General features: G+C 33.4%; 1 protein-coding gene across 2 annotated transcripts in view; it reads left to right on the forward strand.

Moving 5' to 3' along the window:
* The window catches only part of LOC139491888 (IgGFc-binding protein-like), an 82,761-nt gene extending 62,913 nt beyond the window's left edge, over positions 1-19,848 (forward strand). The window contains exons 2-10 of one of the 2 annotated variants that reach the window (XM_071279805.1): positions 264-308; positions 1,232-1,308; positions 2,155-2,226; positions 4,417-4,513; positions 4,964-5,058; positions 5,392-5,460; positions 6,250-6,451; positions 6,617-6,730; positions 18,471-19,848. In XM_071279805.1, the coding sequence (XP_071135906.1) occupies positions 264-308; positions 1,232-1,308; positions 2,155-2,226; positions 4,417-4,513; positions 4,964-5,058; positions 5,392-5,460; positions 6,250-6,451; positions 6,617-6,730; positions 18,471-19,696 (1,997 nt within the window). In that variant the 3' untranslated portion in view covers positions 19,697-19,848. The remainder of the gene's footprint in view (positions 1-263; positions 309-1,231; positions 1,309-2,154; positions 2,227-4,416; positions 4,514-4,963; positions 5,059-5,391; positions 5,461-6,249; positions 6,452-6,616; positions 6,731-18,470) is intronic. The other variant, XM_071279806.1, reaches the window with a different exon arrangement.
* Positions 19,849-25,226: the final 5,378 nt, after the last annotated feature.

Below are 25,226 nucleotides of genomic sequence, written 5' to 3' on the forward strand. Positions count from 1 at the left end.
ATATGATCTACCGAAACAAACCCTTCCGGAGCACCTCAGATTAACCCCAGTTTAAGGAGTGGTTTATGTTGCTGAGTTTTGTATCTATCGTCTCTCTTTTATGTATAGATCTTATTAATAAACTCATCATAGATACCAGGACTAAATTTTGTATATACGCCAGACGCGCGTTTCGTCTACAAAAGACTCATCAGTGACGCTCGAATCCAAAAAAGTTAAAAAAAAAAAAGACAAACGTTACTTTGATATGTATTTTCGTCTAGGTTTATTCCTACTTTATGGATGCCTATTATTAAAGAATTCCTCTGGTAAGTGAACATATTATTTAATTGACTTATTTTTATATAATTTTTTTTGGTACTTGGTACCAATCTAATAAATCAAGCATTTCCAATAGATTTTCAGTTTTTTCTATTTGTGCTTTAATAACACTCTCATATGTTTCATGAATGTCAGCAGTAATTAGCTAAACCCATCACATTCTTTATATGCATGTCCAAAATAAGGAGTCAACTATACAGAGGCTGACATTGATTTTCTCGTTTGAATTGTATCACTATCTGTCATGTCTGACAATATGACATGGGTTTTGCTAATGTTTGAAGTTGTTTTTGGTGACCCACAAATGCTTAAATCAAATTGTTTTACTCTGGCATAAAGTTTCGTCATTGCCAATTATACACCATTTCCCTACCTTGTTATAAATAATGAACACATTTCTTCGATGATAACAAGTTTCTAAACAAATAACACATTGTCACAGTTTCGATATCCGTCTACACCATAAACTTGAAACTTGACACTTGTACCATCTGCCAAATAGGCAGTTTAATGTTATATACATGACTTAATTGATGTAGAATGTCAACACTGATTCCGATGATATCCTAATGTAATTGACTGTGCTAAAGATAAGATTGCAATTCCCACAGGTAAATTTGACAACGAGTTTTACTGTATTTTTCGTAACGATATATCTACTCTTAAACAGTTTCTGTTCTTGGCTTCAAAACCAAAATCTTCTCATCAAAATTCATATTAGGTTTTAGTTTTACTCATTCTTGCCATCTGTCCGCTGACCTATCGTTGCTATTATCTACGTCATGAGATATCCGTTTGAAAATAATCTTATTAACAATCATACCATATCCTAGAAAATGTATGTTTCTGCTAGCGTTTAGTTTCTATATAAAAAAATATTATATTACTTGAACTTCTTATCTACTTTCAGCGTTAACTTGCTTCAATTGTCCAGGAATTCGACACCCGAGGTTTTGCGAATATGTAAAAGACTGTTTAGATGGACAGGTAGGTAAATTGTAATCCAGCTGTTACTTAATTGTAATTTACGCCTTTGTTTAATGAATTGGAAGTAATATAGCATTATTGGCCACAAATGTTTTTATTTTTGGCAAATATTGCGGGTTGGTGTTGCTCTGTTACTATTTTCGTTTTCGTGTTTTGTAAACTGTAGTTTGTTTTTTATGTATTTTTTCGTTTTTTCGATGTTCTGTGTTCATCCCTTTTCGACCTATGAGTTTTGATTCTACCTCTGTTATCTTCCACCTCTTTCTTAGTCATAAAAGTTGTTCATCTACTGAGTAAAAAGCCTAACCAAAACTGAGTCTGTGAAGTCGAACCCTGAAATCTTAATTGGCTATGATTTACGGTTCTCCAAAAATTATCAGCATGGTATAGGGACTAATTTTGAATGTGAGCACAAAAAATCTACCAATCAATCAATCAATCAATCAATCTATATACTAAAGTAATCAATATAACCTTACCATTAGAACTGATATATTCCTAACCACGATTTAATGACTTTACTGTACAAGTGTGGATGCAAATTACGAATAATGCATGCAAAGGAGGAGATGACTACTCTATAAACGCACTTGTAGAGTGATACGCGATTTGCTTTTCATAAACTTTCCGAGGTATTTGAACCCAATATGTTGCACGCTCTTATAATAACGAAGCCTGGTATATATATCTGCAGTGTTGACACTATAAGTTTGATGACTTAACACGAAAGAAAAAAAAATCAATAAAGCTGTAGTTGTTTATGTTATTTGAATGCATACATTATTTTACTGTGAACAATGAAAATGAAAAATAACTTTCAAAGTCAATTTTTTTGTTTCTTCTTAGGTTTGTGGACTTGAACGTCAAGTGGAGAGCAATGGAGCTGTGATTTTCAGCCTTGGATGTTTATCTCAAAACGTATGTGTAAAGTAATTATTTATTTTATTTTTTATTTACAGATTATGACAAAGGAAGCTGATTAATCTATTAGCCGATGTTGATAAATGGCATAATATACCGATATTGCATTATAATGGTATTTTTTGTTTCGTGCAATACAACTTTTAACTTGTTTTTACTAATGTGCTTCCTTTTGATTTCAAATTTTACGAAATGAATTTCTAAAAGTTGAAAACGACCTTTTATTATTTTTTGATTAATTTCCGAATGTTTTACATCGGTTTTAAATGTCGTATGGAGTCGCATGATACCAAAGGGACATTCAAACGCATAGGTCGAAAAAATAAACTAACTGAGCTCTGGCAAAAACAAAAAGACCAAAAGACAAAGAAAGTAAATAAAAAACAAAATTAGAAACTAAAGACTGAACAACATGACTGCCATAAAATCCAACCAACACTTGGGTGATCTCAGTTTTAGTTTTAGTTTTATATCACTTTAGTTGATCAGATGTTGTGATGAAAAAACATATATTCCAAACATTTATAGATTTAATCCTGTTATTCATTTCATAACTTATTATTGAAACAAAATATAAATTGTTGGTATGTAATGCAACACAAATTCATATTAAAGTCATATGAAACGAGTGACTGGTGAAAAATAATGTTTTTCCAATTCTTGAACCAATGCATGTATATATCATAAATAAAGGCAACAGAAGTATACCGCTGTCAGAAATTCATAACTGAAATCGATAGAGAAAAAACAAATCCGGGTTACAAACTAAAACTGACGAAAACGTATCAAATATAAGAGAACTACGACACAACAAGAGACACAACACCGAAATGTAAAACACACAGAAACGAACTAAAATGTAACAATGGTCATTTTCCTGACTTGGTACAGGGCATTTTATGACAAAAAAGGTGGGCTGAACCTCGTTTTGTTGCATGCCAAACCTCCCGCTTAAATGGCAGTGTTTATAACATTGAAATAACAACATTACACGACAGGGCTACAATAAATAAATGGGAGAAAATATAGGACAAAGAAACAAACGAATAATTTGCCATCAAAAGGTAACAGGTTAAAAAATATTTTTATACGTCAGAGGCGCGCTACTTCCACACACAAACATGCTCACATATAACATCAGACTCGGACTTCTCTTGAACTGAATTTTAATGTGCGTATTGTTATGCGTTTACTTTTCTACATTGGCTAGAGGTATAGGGGGAGGGTCGAGATCTCACAAACATGTTTAACCCCGCCGCATTTTTGCGCCGGTCCCAAGTCAGGAGCCTCTGGCCTTTGTTAGTCTTGTATTATTTTAATTTTACTTTTTTGTGTACAATTTGGAAATTAGTATGGCGTTCATTATCACTGAACTAGTATATGTTTGTTTAGGGGCCAGCTGAAGGACGCCTCCGGGTGCGGGAATTTCTCGCTACATTGAAGACCTGTTGGTGACCTTCTGCTGTTGTTTTTTTCTATGGTCGGGTTGTTGTCTCATTGGCACATTCCCCATTTCCATTCTCAATTTTATCAGTTGATTTAACAAATATGGCAGCTCATTTAATGCCGTGTTTTGACTCTGAAGTTTAACGATTTTCACGTTATAGCAAACAATAAAAAAGCATTGATATTGAGCACGTGTTTAAAATGTACAATCAGATAACAGTTTATTTCAGCGACAGATCCATGCGTAGTGCGATTACCGGATTTTTACGAGAAGGGTCACGTTAAGGTCACTCTGCATTCGAAAAAATATGTCGGCAAATTGCTTCCTGAAAGTAAGCAATTAAAAAAAGTAAACTTCTTCTAAATGTGGAAAGAATTTTCTTCAGAAAAAAAGTATATGTACATACGTTTAATTATGAAAACTATCCATTTTGTTATAAAAAAACCATATGCATATTTTTTTTTTAATTTCGAGGTTTCATATGACTTTAAGATTTTAGAGTAAAGAAATAAACGCTATGAAAAGCTCAACTTATCTGTCCATAGAATATGTCAAGTTTTAAATCGTAATAAATCATGAACAATGCGCAAAGGTATTAAACAATTACAAGATCTGCAATGGACAACTTTTTCTATGAAAACCTTCAAGCATTTCTTTATGACACATTATATCTGTAGAACAACCATGTTATTTAATTCATAAGCAGTTTCAACTTTCATCTTTATTCAATCTCTTAACAGACCTGCAACACCAACCCTTCAACAGTTGATGGGAGACAGAAATGTTTTCACTGTTGCTCTACAGACTTATGCAATATCGATGGATGTGGAGAATCTGGTATTTAAATGAATTAGTACAATTTATATAAAAAAGATACATTTGTATCATTATCTATGGTGAGCTATATGCGATAGCTGTGACAAGACACTGATATTCAGTAACGTACGTATTAAGAATTATTCCAGCTGCTTTGCATTATCAAAAACAGAGCAATTGAAATTTTTCACATAAGAATAAAGGAACAATTCAAGGTGAAAAAAGCTCAGCAGAAGTTGATTAAAATCGCAATGCAGACTGTCAATTAATGCCGGCGTCACACATTGGTGATAGACCGGCGTGCACCAGACGTATACGTTATTTGCACGCCATAAGGAACGCTTAGCAATCGTTAAACGCGTTGCATAATTTTGTAGTACGTCGAAATTCAAAGGTATACGCTTGGTGAACGCTCTCACTCCCGGAAATTTGTCCCTGTTATAGTATACAATTGGTGTTGTTCTGTTGTAGGTTTAAGCATGGCCAATGACAAAGTGTGTTACAGTTGTCTTGGTTTACTTGATCCGAATGCTTGCCGGTCAATTTCCTTTTGTGACAAATCCGAGGTACTGGTTTTAAAACTTTTGGAAAGACTTTTCTCCAAAGTACTGAACATTATCCTTTCACGTTTTACTATTTAAAGAATAGTTTTGTTGAAGAGTTAAATCGAATAATTTAATGATATAATTTCTTAGAAAACTTATACAGAAGCATAATGAAATAAATGTACATTCATAAAAGGTTAGGCATGCAACCTGTTAATTTCATTCAGTTAGGAATGGTCATGCTTTCTTATTTTGGTTTTCTAATAAAAATCTCCTAGTTGTGAATTAAAAGTGGCTAAAAGGCTTATCAACACAAATTAATCTTTGATCAATTATTTCATTCTTTCGTAACAGCTGTGTTACCTTGAAGAAAAAACACACTTTGGTGAAAAGTTCTACCAAAGTGGATGCAGGGAAAAGCACGTAAGACTTAGTACTATACAGAGATAGCTCACAGATGGAAAAAGTTTAACACCCGTCTCCTTTCAATGATAAAATAAAACATATGTATCTTCCGAACAAAATGTATGAAAATGGAAACAATCGGACAGACGACCAATATTAATCACCACAGTTTCTCATTCAAAACTAATTAATTAGTTTTAACCTTCAGATATATAGGAAAAGTTTTTATTTCATCTTAAATTTGAAATATCTTTAAAACACAACTGTATTTTTTTCAAAGTTGAAAGGTGTGTGTGTGTGTGTGTGTGTGTTTTTCACTCTAGTTTCCACAACCTCCGATAAATGATTGTTGTATATTTGATAATGTCAGTTTGTGTTAATAATTTAACATTTAATAGGTAATTTATTTTCTAGTTAACTTCGGACTTCTTTTAAGCTGTCTTTCAGTATGAAGAAAACATTGTTAAAACGTATGAAAGGTTGCTATATAGGTTTGAGTGTATGGAGAATAATATAAAGTTAGCAAGTCTGCTAATTTTTTACAGAACTTAGAGAGAGAAATTTATCACATAAAATATATCTCTAGATGTCAGCGGATTAAACAAGCATACACTGTATGAGTTATTGCCAGACTCAAAAAGTAATCCTAGTAATTGTTTGCCTTATAAATCATTTATAACCTACAAGTTTTAACATAAACAAAATGAAAAAAAATCGAGTTTATAGATGTCTAAATGATTATTATGTAACAGAAATACTAGGAGTGAGTGATAAGGTGTTCATATGAATCGTTTTTAATGTTTACAGATTTGTGAAGCTCAATTGATATCTTTTCCAATAATTGGGCGACGTGACCTTGTACATAAGAGGTCTACTACACACATGACGTGCTGTGGTCACAGTTTGTGTAACAATGAAGGTTTTGGTATTAAAAAAACAACGACTACATCAAGCAAGTTATCAACCTTCGATGGCATAACCACATTAGATATAACAACTAATTTACCAGGTAATTTATTGCAAGAATATTTGTCACTACCTTCCACTATCAAAATGTAAACTCTAAATTTTCTTGTGAGAGGATGTGTTTGTTTATATTGGTACAGATTCGTTTCATTCAGTCATATCAAATCTAAGCTTTGTATTGATCATATGATTTTTTACCTTTGTATAGATATTTGTGTAAGGAATCGTCCGTGTTACAACGGTGGAACATGCCAGTCTTTCAATGATAGTTACAGATGTATATGTGCTGCGGGTTACCTCGGTAAACAGTGCGAGTATTCAGGTAGGTTATGAATAAACAAGTCTATTTAAGCGTCTTATTATAGGATTTAACGCCTTTTTGAAGGAACTTATTGGTGTATAAACTTGACCAATTCACTCACAAACAAATAAAAGTCCGAAGGATATGTTTGTGAGTGGCTTGGTTCAGTTTATACACCAATAAATTCCTTTAAAAAGGCGTTAAGTCCTGATATATGTTTTTAGAATCGGAGATAAGGAATACATTTGTCCATACTCGTAATATATATCACACGTAAATCGCATATTTGTGTCATTAAATAGGCCTGACACATGAATAGATATGTTGGTTAACGCAAAAATATGTACTGCATGAAATTTGCCATCTGATAAAGAATAAAATACAAAAACTCTTAATAGCATTCAAACGAATCTTTTGTGTTGATTATTTAATTTAACGATTATATTGAAGTGAAAATAAATTTTGTTACCGTCGGTCCGGATTGGGTTATTATCGCCGCCATCTTCTTTACTTTAGTTACGAAAAAAGTTAGGTCAACGTTGTCTATCGAAAAATATTCAACGTCACCAACAGCTACCGGAATTCCTCTCGAAAAATCATATCAACATTTTCCCTAATATGCAAATCATATAAAAATTATGAAAATTTCATTGGTATCACCATTCAAAATGTCATTACAGAACACACTATTTTGTCAGTTTCAAGTAGTTCAAGTCCTTGTGACATTGATGGTCTACATTTTCTTGTAGAAATATTTCAGTAGCACCTACATATGTTTCTCGATTTAAAAAGTCTAAACGACATATTTTCATAAGAGATTTTACTGCTCACATTATATTAGAACTATTTCATCAGGGAATATTCACGGGAAAGCCGAAGTCCTCTTGTCGTCAGTTGGGATTGACAACTCTTTGAAATATAAACTGATTCATGATATCTTTTGTGTTAGAACTTGCAAAACCTATCTGAAACATTTTGCATAGAATTCCGCCCAAACCAGTACTACAGTCGTCTTAAAATATTCTGCTAGTGGATATAACATAAGTTAATTTGATTAATTAATTGACATTTTTGGCAAGGAGGGGGAAATTATAATGGGCATCATTAGTTGCATCCAATTTGTTGTCAGTAAAAGGTACAGAAATCATAAATGTGTCAATATAAAGGAAAACATCAAGATATCATGCAAACCTTGCAGTTTCTGTAATAACCAAGTTCACTGAAATGTATGACTTATTGATTGTTGGTTGCCTCTCGTTCATGTACGATACAGATATAAAAGATGCAAGCAATAATTTATATGTTTATGTTATTGAGTGACAGACCATCAGCAATTAATTTGAAAGTGAAACAAAAAACACTTTTTCGCTTTGTCTTTTTGAAGCTAGTGACTCAAATGAAGAAAAAAACGTCCAATAGGAGTGCATACCTTTTACCTATTACAATATCAACTTTCTGTTGAGATAAAACTCAACAGAATACTTACGATAAAAAAGTCCAGCATTTTGATGACCTAATTTTCTATGTATTCCTTGTAGAAATCAGTGTTTTCACAAAGTAAGATTTTCCAAAGAATTAAGCAAGGAATTTGTATCTACATTTTTAATTTTCTGTACAAAAGCACTGTTTAAGGTTTATGAACCCTTCTGCCATTTTTGTACGAATTTTTCACCCTTCAATTGTATCAAAAGTACAGATATAATAAATAATAGAGATAGGCCATTTTGTACCTATTCCAAGGGGAAACTTGATGCAAAGCATTATTTTTTTACTGTTTCATTGCATTTAATAGAAAAAGGAGACTTTGTGGCAAATAAATCAAGATTTTATAGAAAATCCACAGCCTTTGATACAGAGTTTTTTGTTATAAAACTTGAAACATAAATTACTCACTTGATTTTCTATGATACGCTAGTGTTTATTTTTTACAAAAAGTTCTAAGCAACCTGTAAATTCCAAAACATCTCGTGCTGAGTCACTAAAGTCGAGCGCACCATTAAAGGTGTACTTGATTTGGTCAATATTTATATTTGTTTTAACCAATAACTACATTAATAAACTTGTTTTAAGGAAATCAATGCTAGCACTGCATGCAATAATCATATATCTATCTGTCATCAAATTGCCAAATATGAGAGTACAAGGGTAAAAGGTGTGGATTTTCTATAAAATTTCCATATGTTTAGCATTGAATCAACACAAGGGTACATAATCCTTATAGTGACTTGAGTAACACCGGTATCATTTAGATTACAATTCTACCTTGACTTCTAAGTTTGTATTTAGCCTATAAAATACTTATTTAGCCTTGAGAATTGAAAGGTCAGTTTATCCCATTCATACAATAGAAGTTTACCTATGAGGATCTGAATGGGGTTTACAGAATAGAGAGTACATGTAATAGCAATACAAAATATTGAATAGAGAAAATGAACAACAAAATAAAGAACAGAGAATAATAAGGTGCAAAATTATACACAATAACTGTGCAAAATAAAAGGTAACTTAGGTTACCGTAATGCAATACTGGTAAAATAAATTATCTATGTACAGAATTAATAAATAATCTTGTAACAGAAAGAATAAATAGTAAAATCATTTCATGAGATTTTACAGAATGAGAATTATTTTTAAGGCTAAAGAGAAATGCCCCAAAAATTTAAAGAATTCAGATATTAAAAAAAAACCAGTCAGGTCCTCATGTCATTAATTACATTGTCAAAATATATATACTAAACTTGACATCTTGTCAAACTGGTTTTAAACTAGACCAAGACAAACTGGTTTGGTATAACTGACTGTTTGCTCCTGCCCTAGATGTCTTTTTCACAGTGACCTTATGTGTTTGTGCTTAGAGTACATTGTACTTTAATATTTTATTGATTTTCTGTTGGGGAATAACCTAAACATGCTAAACAGTGGCATGCGATTTCAATCAATATAATATTCAAGTAAAGTTTATTTTATATGAACTGATATTGGTATAATAAATTAATATTTTGAATTTTATATCCTGGTTGACGATGTTTTTTTGGTACCCGGATCTTTTTTTCATTCTTAATATTTTAATCTTCAATCCACATATAAAGATAGTAAAACTTTCAGCTCTGATTTAAAATATTTTGCATCTAAATAATAATCCGTCAGATTTTGGTGTATGCCCCACCTACGATAGTAGAGAGGTATAATGTTTTCTGGTCCGGGCGTCTGTTCGTCCGTCCGTTCGTCCGTTCGTTCGTCTGTCCTGCTTCAGGTTAAAGTGTTTGGTCGAGGTAGTTTTTGATGAAGTTGAAGTCCAATCAACCTGAAACTTAGTACACATGTTCCTTATGATATGTTCTTTCTAATTTTAATGCCAAATTAGAGTTCTGACCCTAATTTAACGGTCCACTGAACATAGAAAATGATAGTGCGAGTGGGACATCTGTGTACTGGGGACACATTCTTGTTTATATCTAAATAAAGGCAGTAGTATACCGCTGTTCAAAACTCATAAATCCATGGACAAAAAACAAAATCGGGGTAACAAACTAAAACCGAGGGAAACGCATTAAATATAAGAGGAGAACAACGACACAACACCGAAACGCAACACACACAGAAACGGACCAAGCAACAGACAAAACACCACGAGAATAACAAATATAACATCAAAACCAAATACATGAATTTGGGATAGACAAGTACCGTGCCACGTCTTATCTCAATATCTCAAAAATAAGAGAAAACACAAACGACTCAACGTTAAAATGCAACACACACAGAAACGAACAATATTATAACAATGGCCATCTTCCTGACTTGGTACAGGACACTTTTAAAGGGGAATGAAAGTGGTGGGTTGAACCTGGTTTTATGGCATGCCAAACCTCGCACTTTAATGGCAAAATTAAATATAACATTGAAATGACAACATAATATTACAGGACTACAATACAAATAAAAAGGAGAACATATTAAACAAAGAAAAGCATGATTAATAGATAACAAAAGGCATCAGGTTTAAAATTCAATACGCCAAAAACGCGTCTTGTCCACACAAGACTCACCAGTGACGCCCAGATATAAAAGATCGAAAGTGAAAAAAGTACAAAGTTGTACAGCACTGAAGATCAAAAGTTGAAAAGGTTTTGCCAAATACGGCATTGTTTGTATGCCCGGGATAAGAGCATTCTTATTATATAGAACAATTCATGCTATTGCAAACAGTAAATTTTATCAAATGAATATGAAAGAGATATACATAATGAAACTGAAGTATTAACAAATAACAGAAAACTAAACCCAAATACATAACGCCCAGATATAAAAGATCGAAAGTGAAAAAAGTACAAAGTTGTACAGCACTGAAGATCAAAAGTTGAAAAGGTTTTGCCAAATACGGCATTGTTTTTAAGCCCGGGATAAGAACACTTTTATATAGAACGATTCATGCTATTGCAAACAGTAAATTTTAACAAATGAATGTGAAAGATATATTCATAATGAAACTGAAGTATTAACTTATTACAGAAAACTAAACCCGAATACATGATGCCAAGTTCAATACAGCATAGACACACCCGAATCAGTCCAGGCGTCAACGCAATTAAAAAAAAATGACGTCACATACGATGGCGAAAAGGCAAACGTTATGCCACATTTGAATTTATGAAATTTAGAAACAGCATGACGTCTAAAAAAGAAAATACCATGTAAAGGAATATGCAATTAAAAGGCCTTAAATAACCCCAAAAATTCAACATTAACAGATTTTGAAGAAGTAACTCAAGATGCACATAGTTTAAGTATTGTTCAGAATATAGGGTTCTTTTGTACTTAAACAATAATACAATAACAATATATTTGTTTAGGGGCCAGCTGAAGGACGCCTCCGGGTGCGGGAACTTCTCGCTACATTTAAACATGTTTAACCCCGCCTCATTTTTTGTGCCTGTCCTAAGTCAGGAGCCTCTGGCCTTTGTTAGTCTTGTATTATTTTAATTTTAGTTTCTTGTGTACAATTTGGAAATTAGTATGGCGTTCATTATCACTGGACTAGTATATATTTGTTTAGGGGCCAGCTGAAGGACGCCTCCGGGTGCGGGAATTTCTCGCTACATTGAAGACCTGTTGGTGACCTTCTGCTGTTGTTTTTTATTTGGTCGGGTTGTTGTCTCTTTGACACATTCCGCATTTCCATTCTCAATTTTACCTTAATTTTGGACAAGGTAAATGGCATGAAGCCAAATTTATCAACTCCTATTGTTCAATAGGTAACATGACCTTTCAATTCTAAAGGCTAAATAAGTATTTTATAGGCTAAAGACAAACTTAGAAGTCAAGGTAGAATTGTAATCTGAGTGATACTGGTGTTACTCAAGTCACTATAAAATACATAAATAGTCGATCGTTCAGATGAGATTAAGGAAGAGTAGTGCAGAGCGTAAACAATTATTAGGTTTTGATTTGTCAGCACAATTGTAAAGATTGTTATTTAAGATTTTTGAGTAGTTTTGAAGATATTTGTAATAAAATTCATATTCGAATAACACCACTAGTTGAATATTATTAGTTACATAGTGTGCTAGTGACCTAATACGGTATATATGGGGTCAGTAAATTCCATATGTGGTGAGAGCGAAGCTCGAATTCATATGGAATTTACTGACCCCATATATACCGTATTAGGTCACTAGCACATTATGTAACGAATTTATCTTACCGACTATCTTAACGTTTGAAATTTAGACCTATCAAAATGACCAAGTCCTCAATACTGTTAGCATTAAGAAACTACTTCCATTGATCCTACAAAAACAGATACCAACAATAACAACTCGTGAGGGTTAAATGTGTTACATGAATTTATTTCAATCTTAATCATCAGTTTCTTCGTCTGTTGAAACCTTTACAATTTTTTTCTCAGTACCGTTTTGTTTTTATAAAGGAACGTAACACCACTACTAACCGTGTATGAAATAAGCCCCGCCTCCCTACTACCTTATATGGAATATAAAGGGACGTAACTCCACTACTAACCGTGTATGAGATAAGCCCCGCCTCCCTACTAACCTAATATCAAATATACACGGTCTCCACGAGGGCGCTTTTAACCAATCACATTCCTAGAAATGTATAGGAGGTAAGATAAATCTAATTACAATATTTGTGACGGCTATCTTTTAGCGTGGTAGGAATAACGATAAGAACTCGAGAAAGCTTCTTTGTCGAATATCTAGACGACTTGGCTATATATCGTTCTTTAAAAGGATTTATGTGAAGTTTAGGAACCCTGCATACAAACAGGAGAGCTTGATCGTCCATTTTCATGTTAATAGAGCAGATTTGAGATTTTCTATAAGGCCATATTTGGTGAAAGATAGATAGGGGTATTTGTTGGAGTCCCAAATTTGATGAGAATTCCACGATTTTTAGTGATAGCAGAGAGAGAGTAAAGAATTAACATCCTTTAACTTTTTGAAAAGGTGCGAAACCCGTGTTCTCATGTTAAGTCGAAGTCGTTTAATAAGTTCCGAATGCACGACAGAATGAAATTCATCCTTTCAGATAAAGTGCCAAGTTCAGGTTTATCTGGCTGGACCTTGAAGCCTTTTTCAGCAGAGACACGCACTGAATCCATAACGTTTGTTTTAAGGTTGACGGGTCTGGAAATTCGATATTTCCAGCAGTTTTATAAGCAATTATCTTAGTTGATTATTATGTACGATGCTTAAGTCCCAAAACATAACATGACTAGCCGGACTATATAAAAGAGGGGCAAAAGAAACCAGAGGGACATTCAAACTCATAGATCAAAAATAAACTGACATTGCCATGGCTACAAAAAATAAAATAAAACACCAAGCAGACTAACAATAGTACACAAAGAACATAGAAAAATAAAGTCTAAGAAACACGAACCCCACCAAAAATTAGGGATGATCTTAGGATAAGTATTGGAACAATGAACAACAGCATTTTGGGAATTTGAAATTGACGTTATGTAGGGTTAAGGCAGTGGGTTAAGGTTTATACTCTTCGGGTTTAGGAATCTTGGTTGTAATAAGTGTGATGAATGTTCACGAAATAACAAGAGTAGTTTGAAATATGAAATTTTCAGGGATTTGTTCTGTACAAATTTTCGACAAAAAATATTTCTAAAATTGATAGCATCATACACATTCTACTTAAAAAGATTTTTCATAAGTTTTGTTAAAAGCAAAAATAACAAAGCAAAAAAAAAAAAAAATAAAACCAAATCCAAACTCCGCGGATAATGGAAAACGGAAGTCCCTATTTAAATAACAAAATCAAAAGCTCAAACACTATTAGGCCCGAGACAACAATTGTCGTCCCTTGATTTTCGTGGTTCACAAATATAGTCCCTAGTGTTGACAGTGGGTTACTTGTCATTAATTTTTATACCCCTTCAAAATTTATTTCTCCATGTTTAATGCCTCAAATTGCAAGTAAGGGGGGGGGGGGGAAATTACACTGTAAAAAAATTTGGGTCCAGAATTTTAAAGGAAAGTAGTGATTTGGTCCAGGTAAATAAGGTTGAAAAATAGCACTTCGGAAGCTGTCAAAAGATTTCAAGACGCCCTTAAGATAAAATTGTCCATATTTTGAGTTAGATACGATGAAGTTTTCTATAATTTTGATATAATTTGTCCCAAAAGTAGTACAACACACTGTAAAAGTTTCTTTGAGAAAACGCAGGTGGGATTTTTTTATTTTTCATTTATGTTCTAAAAGAAATGCACTACGAAATAATTGTGGTCTCGGACCATCACCCAAATGAATAACAACTTTTAAGTGGTTGTCATTGGTTTTTGTAGCCTTTGAATAGCAATGTCCATCTTAATTGTTGACATAATGTGTATCAATAACGACTGTGTTTTTGCTTCTTGAAATAGCAAAATGAATTTTAATAATTGCATGGAAAATACTATAAATACGTTGAAATCTTAAGGTTTTAGAACTACATGTTTTGTATGTTTTCGATTACCGTGACTTGAACATACAAAGCACACCAATTCTGTCGTTTCTTCCGTCGGAAATAGCTGTCTTTAATTCTCGTATACAGAAACCTGTACAATAAGTTATTCTTCATTATTCAAGAAAGAAAATACTTCATACGAATTAGTCGTTGGGATTTGAGGTGCTGTCATACCTTCTTTATTTAGCTATTTCAGTATACATAAAGGAATACATGATAATTTCAAAGTTTTTTTTATATTCGGTATACTTGCAGTTCAGTTGGTATTTAAAACCATGCTTCATACCAAAATTTATAATAAAAGAGATGATTTTTCATTTCCTACTATTAATTATTCATTTTTTGATGGTCACATTCCCTTGTCAGCATCATATGGTGTTTTCATATCTCAACTTGTTCGATTTGCTCGTGTATGTACCAACGTATTTGATTACAAGGACATCATTCGTAAATATAAATCAACACACAAATCTTATACCTTCAGGTTTTTCACATCCAATATTTTATGGTAATATGCTTTACAAAGCACAAGCATGTCGGCATTCATCTCAAAAGCTAACATAAACCTTTAAACATACTTATTCGGAAAGGATAAAGTTACGATACTCTTGTTGAGTTATTAATTTATAAAGGAGATCATATTTTGGCATTAATATTAATTCACTCACAGGGTTTTTGCATCTGAAATAAACACATAAATTCTAAAACCAGTTGTTGGCATGATATGGGTTATGTTCTTCTCATATATTTTAGGATGTATGATACTAAACCCCGAACGGAAAATCCCACAAAACATATTTAACCCCGCCGCGTTTTTTCACCTGTCCCAGGTAAGGAGCCTCTGATCATTGTTAGTTTTGTATTTTTTTTTTTTTTTTAGTTCATTTATATGTTTTGAGGTTTAGTGTGGCATCCATTTTCACTGAACATGTCTGCGTTGAAGACCCATTGGTGGCCTTCGGCTGTTGTCTACTCTTTGGTTGGGTTGTTGTTGCTTTGACATATTCCTCATTTCTATTCTAAATTTTATTTTGTTATTCTGTAAGTAAAACACAGTCAATCTGATAAACAATTTTGGTTCTTGGTTGAGGGTAACTCGCATGCTAGCTGGAGTGTTAATCGCATTGTATTACTTAGATTGTTTCTTTAGGTTTTCAATTTGTGCTTTATCTCATTAGTATGGTTTTGTTTGTTTAATTGACCCCTTTGTATCTTTTTCTTTTTTCTAATTTCCAGATAATGACAAAAGTTTTATAAAAATCACATGAGTTATAAAAGCCATGTCGCTTTAATTTCGATGCATAACTAATATATGTTTGATTTCAGTTTATTACGAAAAATGTCCCTCTGTAAAAGACTTCGTATTTTCAAAAATTATTAGAAATGGCCGAACAAAATCGTGTTATATGAAACTGTCTAGTCTGAACTTTCACAATGTTTAACTTTCCCAAATGGTATTGACATGTGCATTCTCCCTACATACTACGGTAGTATGTTTAAAATGTTTTCGTCCACGGGACAATATGCGACCAACACTCAACCTTTCATGCATATGAAGTGTCCAGTTTTTCATTGTGTTTACTTTAATAGTAGAAATTATGCACTAATAGTTATCAAAGGTACCAGGATTGTAATTTGATACGCAAGACATGGATTTCGTCTACATGAAGTTCTAGAGCATTCATGACCTAAAATTCCAAAAAGTGGTGCAAAAACATCTTAAAACACTACAAGATAAGGTTTTATATTTGTCTCTATATGTGTTTGTTCCAGTTCCAGAATGCTATTATGTTTGTGCGTCTGTAAAAGAGGGACGAAAGATACTAGAGGGACAGTCAAACTTATACATTGAAAACAAACAGAAAACGACATGGCTAAAAAATAAAAGACAAACAGACAAAGAATAGCACATTAGACACAACAAAGAAAACCAAAGACTAAGCAACACGAACCCCACCAAAAACTTGGGGTTATCCCAGGTGCTTCGAATTCGGAAGGGTATGCAGATCCTGCTCCAGATCTGTGAAACGGTTATTTCATAACGGTTAACCAACTCGGGGTGGCGTCCGTAAAATTTTCGAAGGGATGATTTCATGTTCACCTTTTGGAACTCTTCGTTTAATAGCTTCCTTAATTTGTGAGCAGCAACCCTTTATCAAGGAAATCATGATGTGAACTATAAGCACGGGAATATCGTATCAATTGGAAGATATATATTCCATATGCAGGTGCTGCTGCAATGTTGCAATATCGAAAAGGAAAAAGAATCACAATTGGGAAGCTGAAATCAACTCTTTTGTCGTAACGTTTTGTTTCAACCGACCTTCATTGTCAATTTCTAGATTTAAGTCAAAATATATGAGACAGACTTAACTTTTGGAATTTTTTGTTCTCAATGCTCTTTAACTTTGTGTTTGTTTGGCTTTTAACTGTTTTGATCAGAGCGTCACTGATGAGTCTTATGTAGACGAAACGAGCGTCTGGCATATTAAATTATAATCCTTGTACCTTTGATAACTATTAACTGTATCTATAGTATCCTTTATCTCTAGTTCGATGGTATAGATTAACACAGTCACCAAAGTTTGTATTATTTAGTGAGAGAACATCATCTATATAGCGGAACGTAAAGTTAAAGGATATTGTTAACTTCTTATCTTTCTCCGTAAGAAGTTCCTGTATGAAGTTAGCCTTATAATAATAAAAAAATGTCGGCAAGAAGAGGGGCACTATTGGTTCCCATTTAAATTCCGACAGTCTGTTGCAAAAACTACGTATATGTTGTCAATCAAGAAATCAACCATCTTGATAGAGTCAGTTTTAGAGAATTGTTTGTTTGAAGCAGAGTGATTCTTTACAAAGTAGGATTTATCCCTTCCTAAGACAAGATACTTGTATCTACGTTTGCCATTCTGTTTTATGAAGCAAAGCAATACCAACTCTTTCAATTTGTTTTTTACTTTGGAATTGGGAATACTTATGTAAAGTGTAGAAAAGTCAAATGTTTTAATACTATTGCAAGATGAGAGAGTCATTGATTGTATGTACTCTAAAAGATCTTTGGAGGGGAAAATCAAATCGGAAAGTCCCTAATCACATGGCAAAATCTAATGACAGTTACACAATAACTTTGAAGCCCGGCTTTGATTGCTGATAAAATAGATATTAATAATGTAGAATGAGGTTTCGTGTAGCACTTGTAAGACATAGCAATATACTGTTGTTTGTTTATAAGGACACTTAAGTAGGTTTGGGGCTTTATATGCGGGGACTACAACATATTTGTCATGGAGGTAGAACAAGTGTTTTTCAACATTTGGGTATTCAAAGATCGACGCACCATGGGTTTGTATCAACGACCTCACAGGCTTAATCCATTCGGAAAGAGTATCTACGTCAAAAAATTCACACTGATAGTACTATCAAATACATTGTTTAACATGTGGTACTCATGGACTAAAACATTATATGAGTTTTGCTTATTGTTAACTGTTTTAGTTCATGCACATAATTTTCGTTGATGGACGATTGTCTAATAGTCAATATACTTGTAAACAAAACTGGAGTAATAACGTTACACCATAAAAAAACAAATGCTGAAATTTATAGTTTGTCACAATTAAAACCCCAGTTCACTTGAAGTATATTAGAATTTTATTATTATTAAATCCAAAAGATACTTTTAAGACACTTGTATGACCTATGTATAACCAAAATTCTTCGTTTTCTGTTGAAGCATTTCTTCCAAATATTTGTTATTATCTAATATTTTCAATACAGATGGAAAAGACACAAGTTTCATGGTAATTTTTCAAGAAGGACTTTCTGATTTGTCGACAACGCCGAAACTGTTGGTAGCATCAGAAAATACAACACGTCTTTCAGTTCGTTATTTCAACGAGAACAAAATTCAGACTATCACTATGGACAAAAGTAATACAGAATATAATCTGAGTAAAAGTGTTCTACCGTCTGATGGGATACATGTCGCTGGAGTAGAACTTCACTCAGATGAAGGAATAAATGTTTACGGATTTTTCCACGGTCTCTACGTCTCAGGGGGCTATTCATCAATGCCTACGAGATTTGCCTCTACCAAATACATTATACCAACTCTACCTGCATTTTTTATTTATAAAAATATGATAGCACTTACACCAGGTTATCAAAATACAGTTGTCAGTATAAATTTGAAATTGAAAAGTGGATCTGTAACATATGACAACAAGCAGTATAGTAACAACGATACGATTAGAATAATGGTAAACAAGTATAACACATTCCAGTTATCAACTTCATCAGACCTATCAGGAACATTGGTAACATCATCTAAACCAGTAATTGTTGTCAGTGGTAATAAGTGTAATTATGCAGTCCCATACAATACTCGAGCGGGTAGTTGTAATCCATTTATAGAATCAGTATTACCAACTAATCAATTTGATAGTGTGTTTATTACTCCGTATATATCGACACGTTTGAACAACACTGTACGTATACAGGTAATAAACAGTACGAATTTAACCATTAAAACTGGTAACAAGACAATATCAAAAACCATTAACGCAAGAGATTTCTTCGATTTTTATTACAACACGATCTCTTTTATTTCATCATCTGATGACATACTTGTCATGTCATATCCACACGGGTTAAGTGGATACAAAGGAGATCCATTTATGATGACGATTCCCGGTGTAAATCAATACCTTTATAAATATGATTTCGTAGTTCCAATTGGGTTGGACAGCTTCATCAGCATAACGGTACAGAGCGATGCTATTAATGGGTTTTTGCTTGATGGAAATCCTTCAAATAATCGAAGTAATGTTTTCAGTATTTCAGAAGGCTTATATAATTTCAGTACTTTCAGTATGCCAATAAAAACAGGTTTTCATCATATTGAACATAGACAAAACATTCGATTCGGTTTATGGGTTTACGGTAACAGATATGCTGATGGGTACGGGTACCCGGCTGGAATGGCTTATAAAAAGTTTGATTAAGTCAAACTTCATGTTTGGCATACACGTATGTAACACTGTTTTTTTTTTTATTCAGTTTGCATTCTGAATGATTTGAATCAATTCAGCACATTCAGTATGTGCACATCAACAAGACTACATGTACATGCAGTTGGGTTAGGCACCAATTTAGAATGGCATATTAAACTTTGAATAAAGAGAACTTCATATTTTGCATACATGATCTTGTTTTTTTTTCTAATTAACAAATCTTACGTTATGTCTACGTCTTTAGTTGTTTTAATTGGTCACACTTTCATGGTCAAATGTAATTTTAAAAGCTGACCAGTCCTATAGTTTTAAGTGTGTTAGTTTTTTGCTCTTATTTATGGAAGTCAAGACCATCTTATACCTACTAGCAACTGATCATAACAATGAAGAACTCTCACGTTTGCCTTATTACAGAAAGGGACACTAAAACAGAATCAGAAAACAACTAAACAATAAATTCAGTTCATTTTTTTTAGTGTATAATCTATATAAGTCTATCATTATGGAACAAAAAACAGAAAATATAGAGTATTATTACAAAGCCAAATCAATTTTAGCTAAATAAATAGAGAACATACTTGAATTGTATTGTATACGGATAACATGGGCCCTGACCTTCGGGTACCATTCTAATCTTATTTTTGGAATCCAGACTCCACAGGAAGGACTACGTAATTTGTTGGAGCAATATTTTTTGAGGTCGGGTTCCTTTACTAATAGTATAGAGCCAGGATCAACTATTGGCTCTGGATTACGATGATATGTCTCCCAGTTCCTTCAATAGGAATCTGGTATTATGATATAGATATAGGAAGATGCGGTGTGAGTGCCAATAAGACAACTCTCCATCCAAATAACAATTTAAAAAAAAGTAAACCATTATAGGTCAATGTACGGCCTTCAACATGGAGCCTTGGCTCACACCGAACAACAATCTATAAAGGGCCCCAAAATTACTAGTGTAAAACCATTCAAACGGGAAAACCAACGGTCTCAGTTCTGGTGCAGTCTATTTGTAACCCTATTATTCAACTGATAATGTCTTACTAGAGTATGAACACGAATAAAAATGTATCCATATCTTGCCCTTGTGTTGAAAGCAATTAATACAATAAATAAGTGTAGTTCCGATAGCTTGTCGTTTGATTTGTACTATGAATACTATGTATGACAATGACTATTATGGGATATAAGATGAATCGTAGATTTACACTTATGATTATCATAGAATTTAATATTGAAAAAAAATAGTAATCTGTATACAGTGTGATTTTTTGTAAAGATTTTTGTTTTTATGTATTATTATTTTATTTTAAGAAAAATGACACTCGTATGTCCAAAGATGTCGTATTTTGAGCAAGCAAGCAAGCAAGCAATTTATGTTTTCCCTTCAGGAGCACCTTAGATCACCATTAGTTTTTGGTGGGGTTCGTGTTGCTTAGTCTTTAGTTTTCTATGTAGTGTCTTTTGTACTATTGTTTGTCTGTTTGTCTTTCATTTTTGGACATGGCGTTGTCAGTTTGTTTTCGATCTATGAGTTTGACCGTCTCTCTGGTATCTTTCGTCACTCTTTTATGTCTGTTTGGGTTGACCACCAAGTTTTGTAAAATAGAAAGAAAACAAAACGACTTTCATCCAAGTGTCAAGTTTAGTTAGCTGTAAAATTAGTTTTAATTCTCTATATGTTTACGCTCATGTCTATACCAAGTCAGGAATATATCATCAGGAGTAGATGAGCTTAAAACATGTCTTCTAATGTACGAGTTTAAATATATTGATAAAAATTAGAAAGTGGAGGTGTGAGTTTCATGAATACTTGCTTAACACCGTCACATGTCAGTAGTTGTCTTATGTCATTTATAAATGATCTTCATCACCTTAAGGTGTTCATGACGAATTGACTCGATTAGGAACGAAACAGTTATAGAAATATGAATAAGGAACGGTCTGTTTACTGTTAAAGTCTGTCGTGTCATCTATATATGCATTAGTTTCATGTCGTCAGATTGCTGTACCCGAAAAAAAACCCTTAAATCTCCTAGTATTCATTTGTATTTTAAAGGGTGAGCACTTAATAGTTATCAATGGTGTCAGGCTTATAATTTAAAACGTCAGACGCGCGTTTTGTCTACATAAGACTCATCAGTGACGCTCTGATCAAAATATTTATAAAACCAAACAAGTACAAAGTTGAAGAGCATTGAGGACCCAAAATTCCAAAAAGTTGTGCCAAATACAGCTATATAAAAAAAAGAAGATGGGTATGATTGCCAATGAGATAACTCTCCACAAGAGACAAAATAACACAGACATTAGCAACTATAGGTCACCGTACGGCCTTCAACAATGAGCAAAGCCCATACCGCATAGTCAGCTATAGAAGGCCCCAAAATGAAAATGTAAAACAATTTTAACGAGAAAACTAGCGGCCTAATTTATATATGGGTATTTGCCTTAATCTATGATATGTAGACAATGTGTTCCTCTCGAAATATTTGCGTATTCTTAATTAAAATGAATAGTGTTTGTGGTCACTTGGTAGTGGTTCGTCCTGAAGTGCGGAAGGTCCCTTGTTCAAACCCCTGGCATATCATAACAAATTCTGAAAAAAAATCCTACTTGCTGCTTGTCTGCTTAACACGCGACATTTAGGAGTAAGAGCAAAGAATGGTCGGCTCTGAGTCAGAATAATGTGCATGAGAAAGGAGACATATAATGGAGAATGGAAACAGAGATTGTGTCGAAGACACAACAACTCGACCAAAGAGAAGAAAAGGTGTAATACCACCATTGATCTTCCCCTATTAGTCTATGTTAAATTTGCACTTTTCAAAACATTGTACAGCATTTATCTTTAAATATCTTTCAAAAAAAGAAACACTTGCCATGAATGAAGTTTATCTTTTCTAGTACTATAGAATATATATGCATATACGAATATAACACACACTGAAAGTAAACCAATCAAATGTTCACTCTTCTTTTCCTGTGTACAAGCTTTAGTAACCTTGCAGTCTCATTTGTTCTCAACATGCTATATATTCTATATAAACACCAAATAAAAAATATGATGCTTTGAAACGCCTAATGTATATATCTATGCCACATATTTTATTTATTGCAATGAAATGCAGGACATTTTACTGTCAAATTCAAAGGAATATTTTTCATCGACCCTTTTTCGTATGCAACTGGGTGCGAGTACTATAATTTGGTGGTTTGACACCACAACAGCACAAGGACACCAATGGGTCTTCAATACAGCCAGAGGATCCTTCACCCAAAAGGCGGTGTTCATGTGGCCTTTAAAAAAGTTGTTCAAATTCAGCGTCGAAGACGGCACACTAAAATATCTTACTGTAAAAAGTAAAATCACAAAAATACTGATCTCAGAGAAAAAATCTAATCGGAAAATCAATAATCACATGGCAAAATCAAATAACAAAACAGATCAAAAACTAATGGACAAGAACTGTCATACTCCTGACTTTGTACAGACATTTTCGAATGTAGAAAATGGTGGATTAAACCTGGTTTTAAAGCACTAAACCTCTCACTTTGGTGACAGTCTCATCAAATTCCGTTATATTTACAATGATGAACTAAACAGACATAATAAATAAAATAGTAAATGAACCGAATGAAAACACAAAAGGACAGGTAAACTCAGTTTAAAAGAGGTCTGAGTCCTATGTGAGCATAGAAAATAGAGTAAACTAGGTATATTGACAATCATACATTATACATTATTAAAGGACTGCAGCTGATTGTAGTTACTGACTTGCCAGCTCCGGACATCAAGTAAACTGATTAAAGGATATGTCGTCATCGTGTGAAATTCAATGACAAATACACCTGGTTAAATATTGAATATCAATCCATCATAAAAGACATATCTTCCTGTGGACTGTTAACTTGGAAACTAGCACATTAAAAACCGGCTCAGTGTGTCGGTCATGTACAAAGTTGGATTGATCTTCATATCGCATAAACATGTTCTTGCCCTAAATATAAATACTCATTTGCCGTTATGCAGAAACCATTTAGTGTTGTTCATGCAAACCAGGTGATACGAATCACTCAGTGTGTTCAGAACCGAGAAAAAAAATGGTAGTCTGACAAAACTATTTCGTAATTGTCCGTAAAATTTCCTAGAAATGATTTCAGTTTACTACTATCTTACATAAGACATGAGAAATCAGACGTGAGTAACAAATAAAAACATGGTTATTCTAAATATTGGAAAATTGTGACGTTCTCCTTTCAAGCCTTTTTCAACTGATTTTTATAGTTTGTTCTTATGTTGTACTGTTATACCACTGTCCCAGGTTAGGGGGAGGGTTGGGATCCCGCTAACATGTTAAACCCCGCCGCATTACTTATGTATGTGCCTGTCCCAAGTAAGGAGCCTGTAATTCAGTGGTTGTCGTTTGTTTATGTGTTACATATTAGTTTTTCGTTCATTTTTTTTATATAAATAAGGCCGTTAGTTTTCTCGTTTGAATTGTTTTACATTGTCCTATCGGGGCCTTTCATAGCTGACTATGCGGTATGGGCTTTGCTCATTGTTGAAGGCCGTACAGTGACCTATTATTGTTTTAAAATATCTATGTCATTTTGGTCTCTTGTGGACAGTTGTCTTATTGGCAATCATACCACACCTTCTTTTATATATGCTGTTATGTCAATGGAACAAGGGCTGCATGTGATTTTCATTACATTTGATATAACAACGTAAGTTTTATTTTGAACAACGTATGCTATCACAATAGATATTCCTGTTGGTATTGCTTTATAGGAAATCAAATAAACCAATCTCAAAGCAAGTTTACGTGTATCTGTCTCTTTATTTTAGCGTGAAATTGCTTATTTTCTGTAACATTTTCAGTGGATGATAATAGTCAAACGTGAACAAATGCTTTTTGTTTTAGTAAATCTCTTCATGTATGAGCGATTACTCAATCAGTAGTCGTTTTACTGTTTTGATGTAGAAAGACATTATGTACAACGAAACATTGAAAACTTATCAGATCTGTAAGATTTTCTGTACCGTTATACCTGATTAAAGACAAAAACGCATTTTACCCCCTTGTTCTTTGGTTTGCACATGCCGTGCATGTAGGATTTTCTTAAACTATATACTTGTAACCCAAATAGTTATTATGGCCAAACTAGGATTTTATTGGACCAGTCCTATTGGAGGGGACGATTTTGCCAATCTTAATGGATGACGATAGACGACGACATAAAGTGATTAACAAATCATAATCTTTCAATCAGTTTAATTGAAATCTGGAGCTGGCATATCAGTTAACTGCTAGCAGTCTGCTGTTATTTATGTATTATTGTCATTTTGTTTATTTTCTTTGGTTACATCTTCTGACATCAGACTCGGACTTCTCTTGAACTGAATTTTAATGTGCGTATTGTTATGCGTTTTTTTCTACATTGGCTAGAGATAGAGGGGGAGAGTTGAGATCTCATAAACATGTTTAACCCCGCTGCATTTTTGCGCCTGTCA

The sequence above is a fragment of the Mytilus edulis genome, chromosome 10 (genome assembly GCF_963676685.1).
Source record: "Mytilus edulis chromosome 10, xbMytEdul2.2, whole genome shotgun sequence".
Classification (NCBI taxonomy): Eukaryota; Metazoa; Mollusca; class Bivalvia; order Mytilida; family Mytilidae; genus Mytilus; species Mytilus edulis.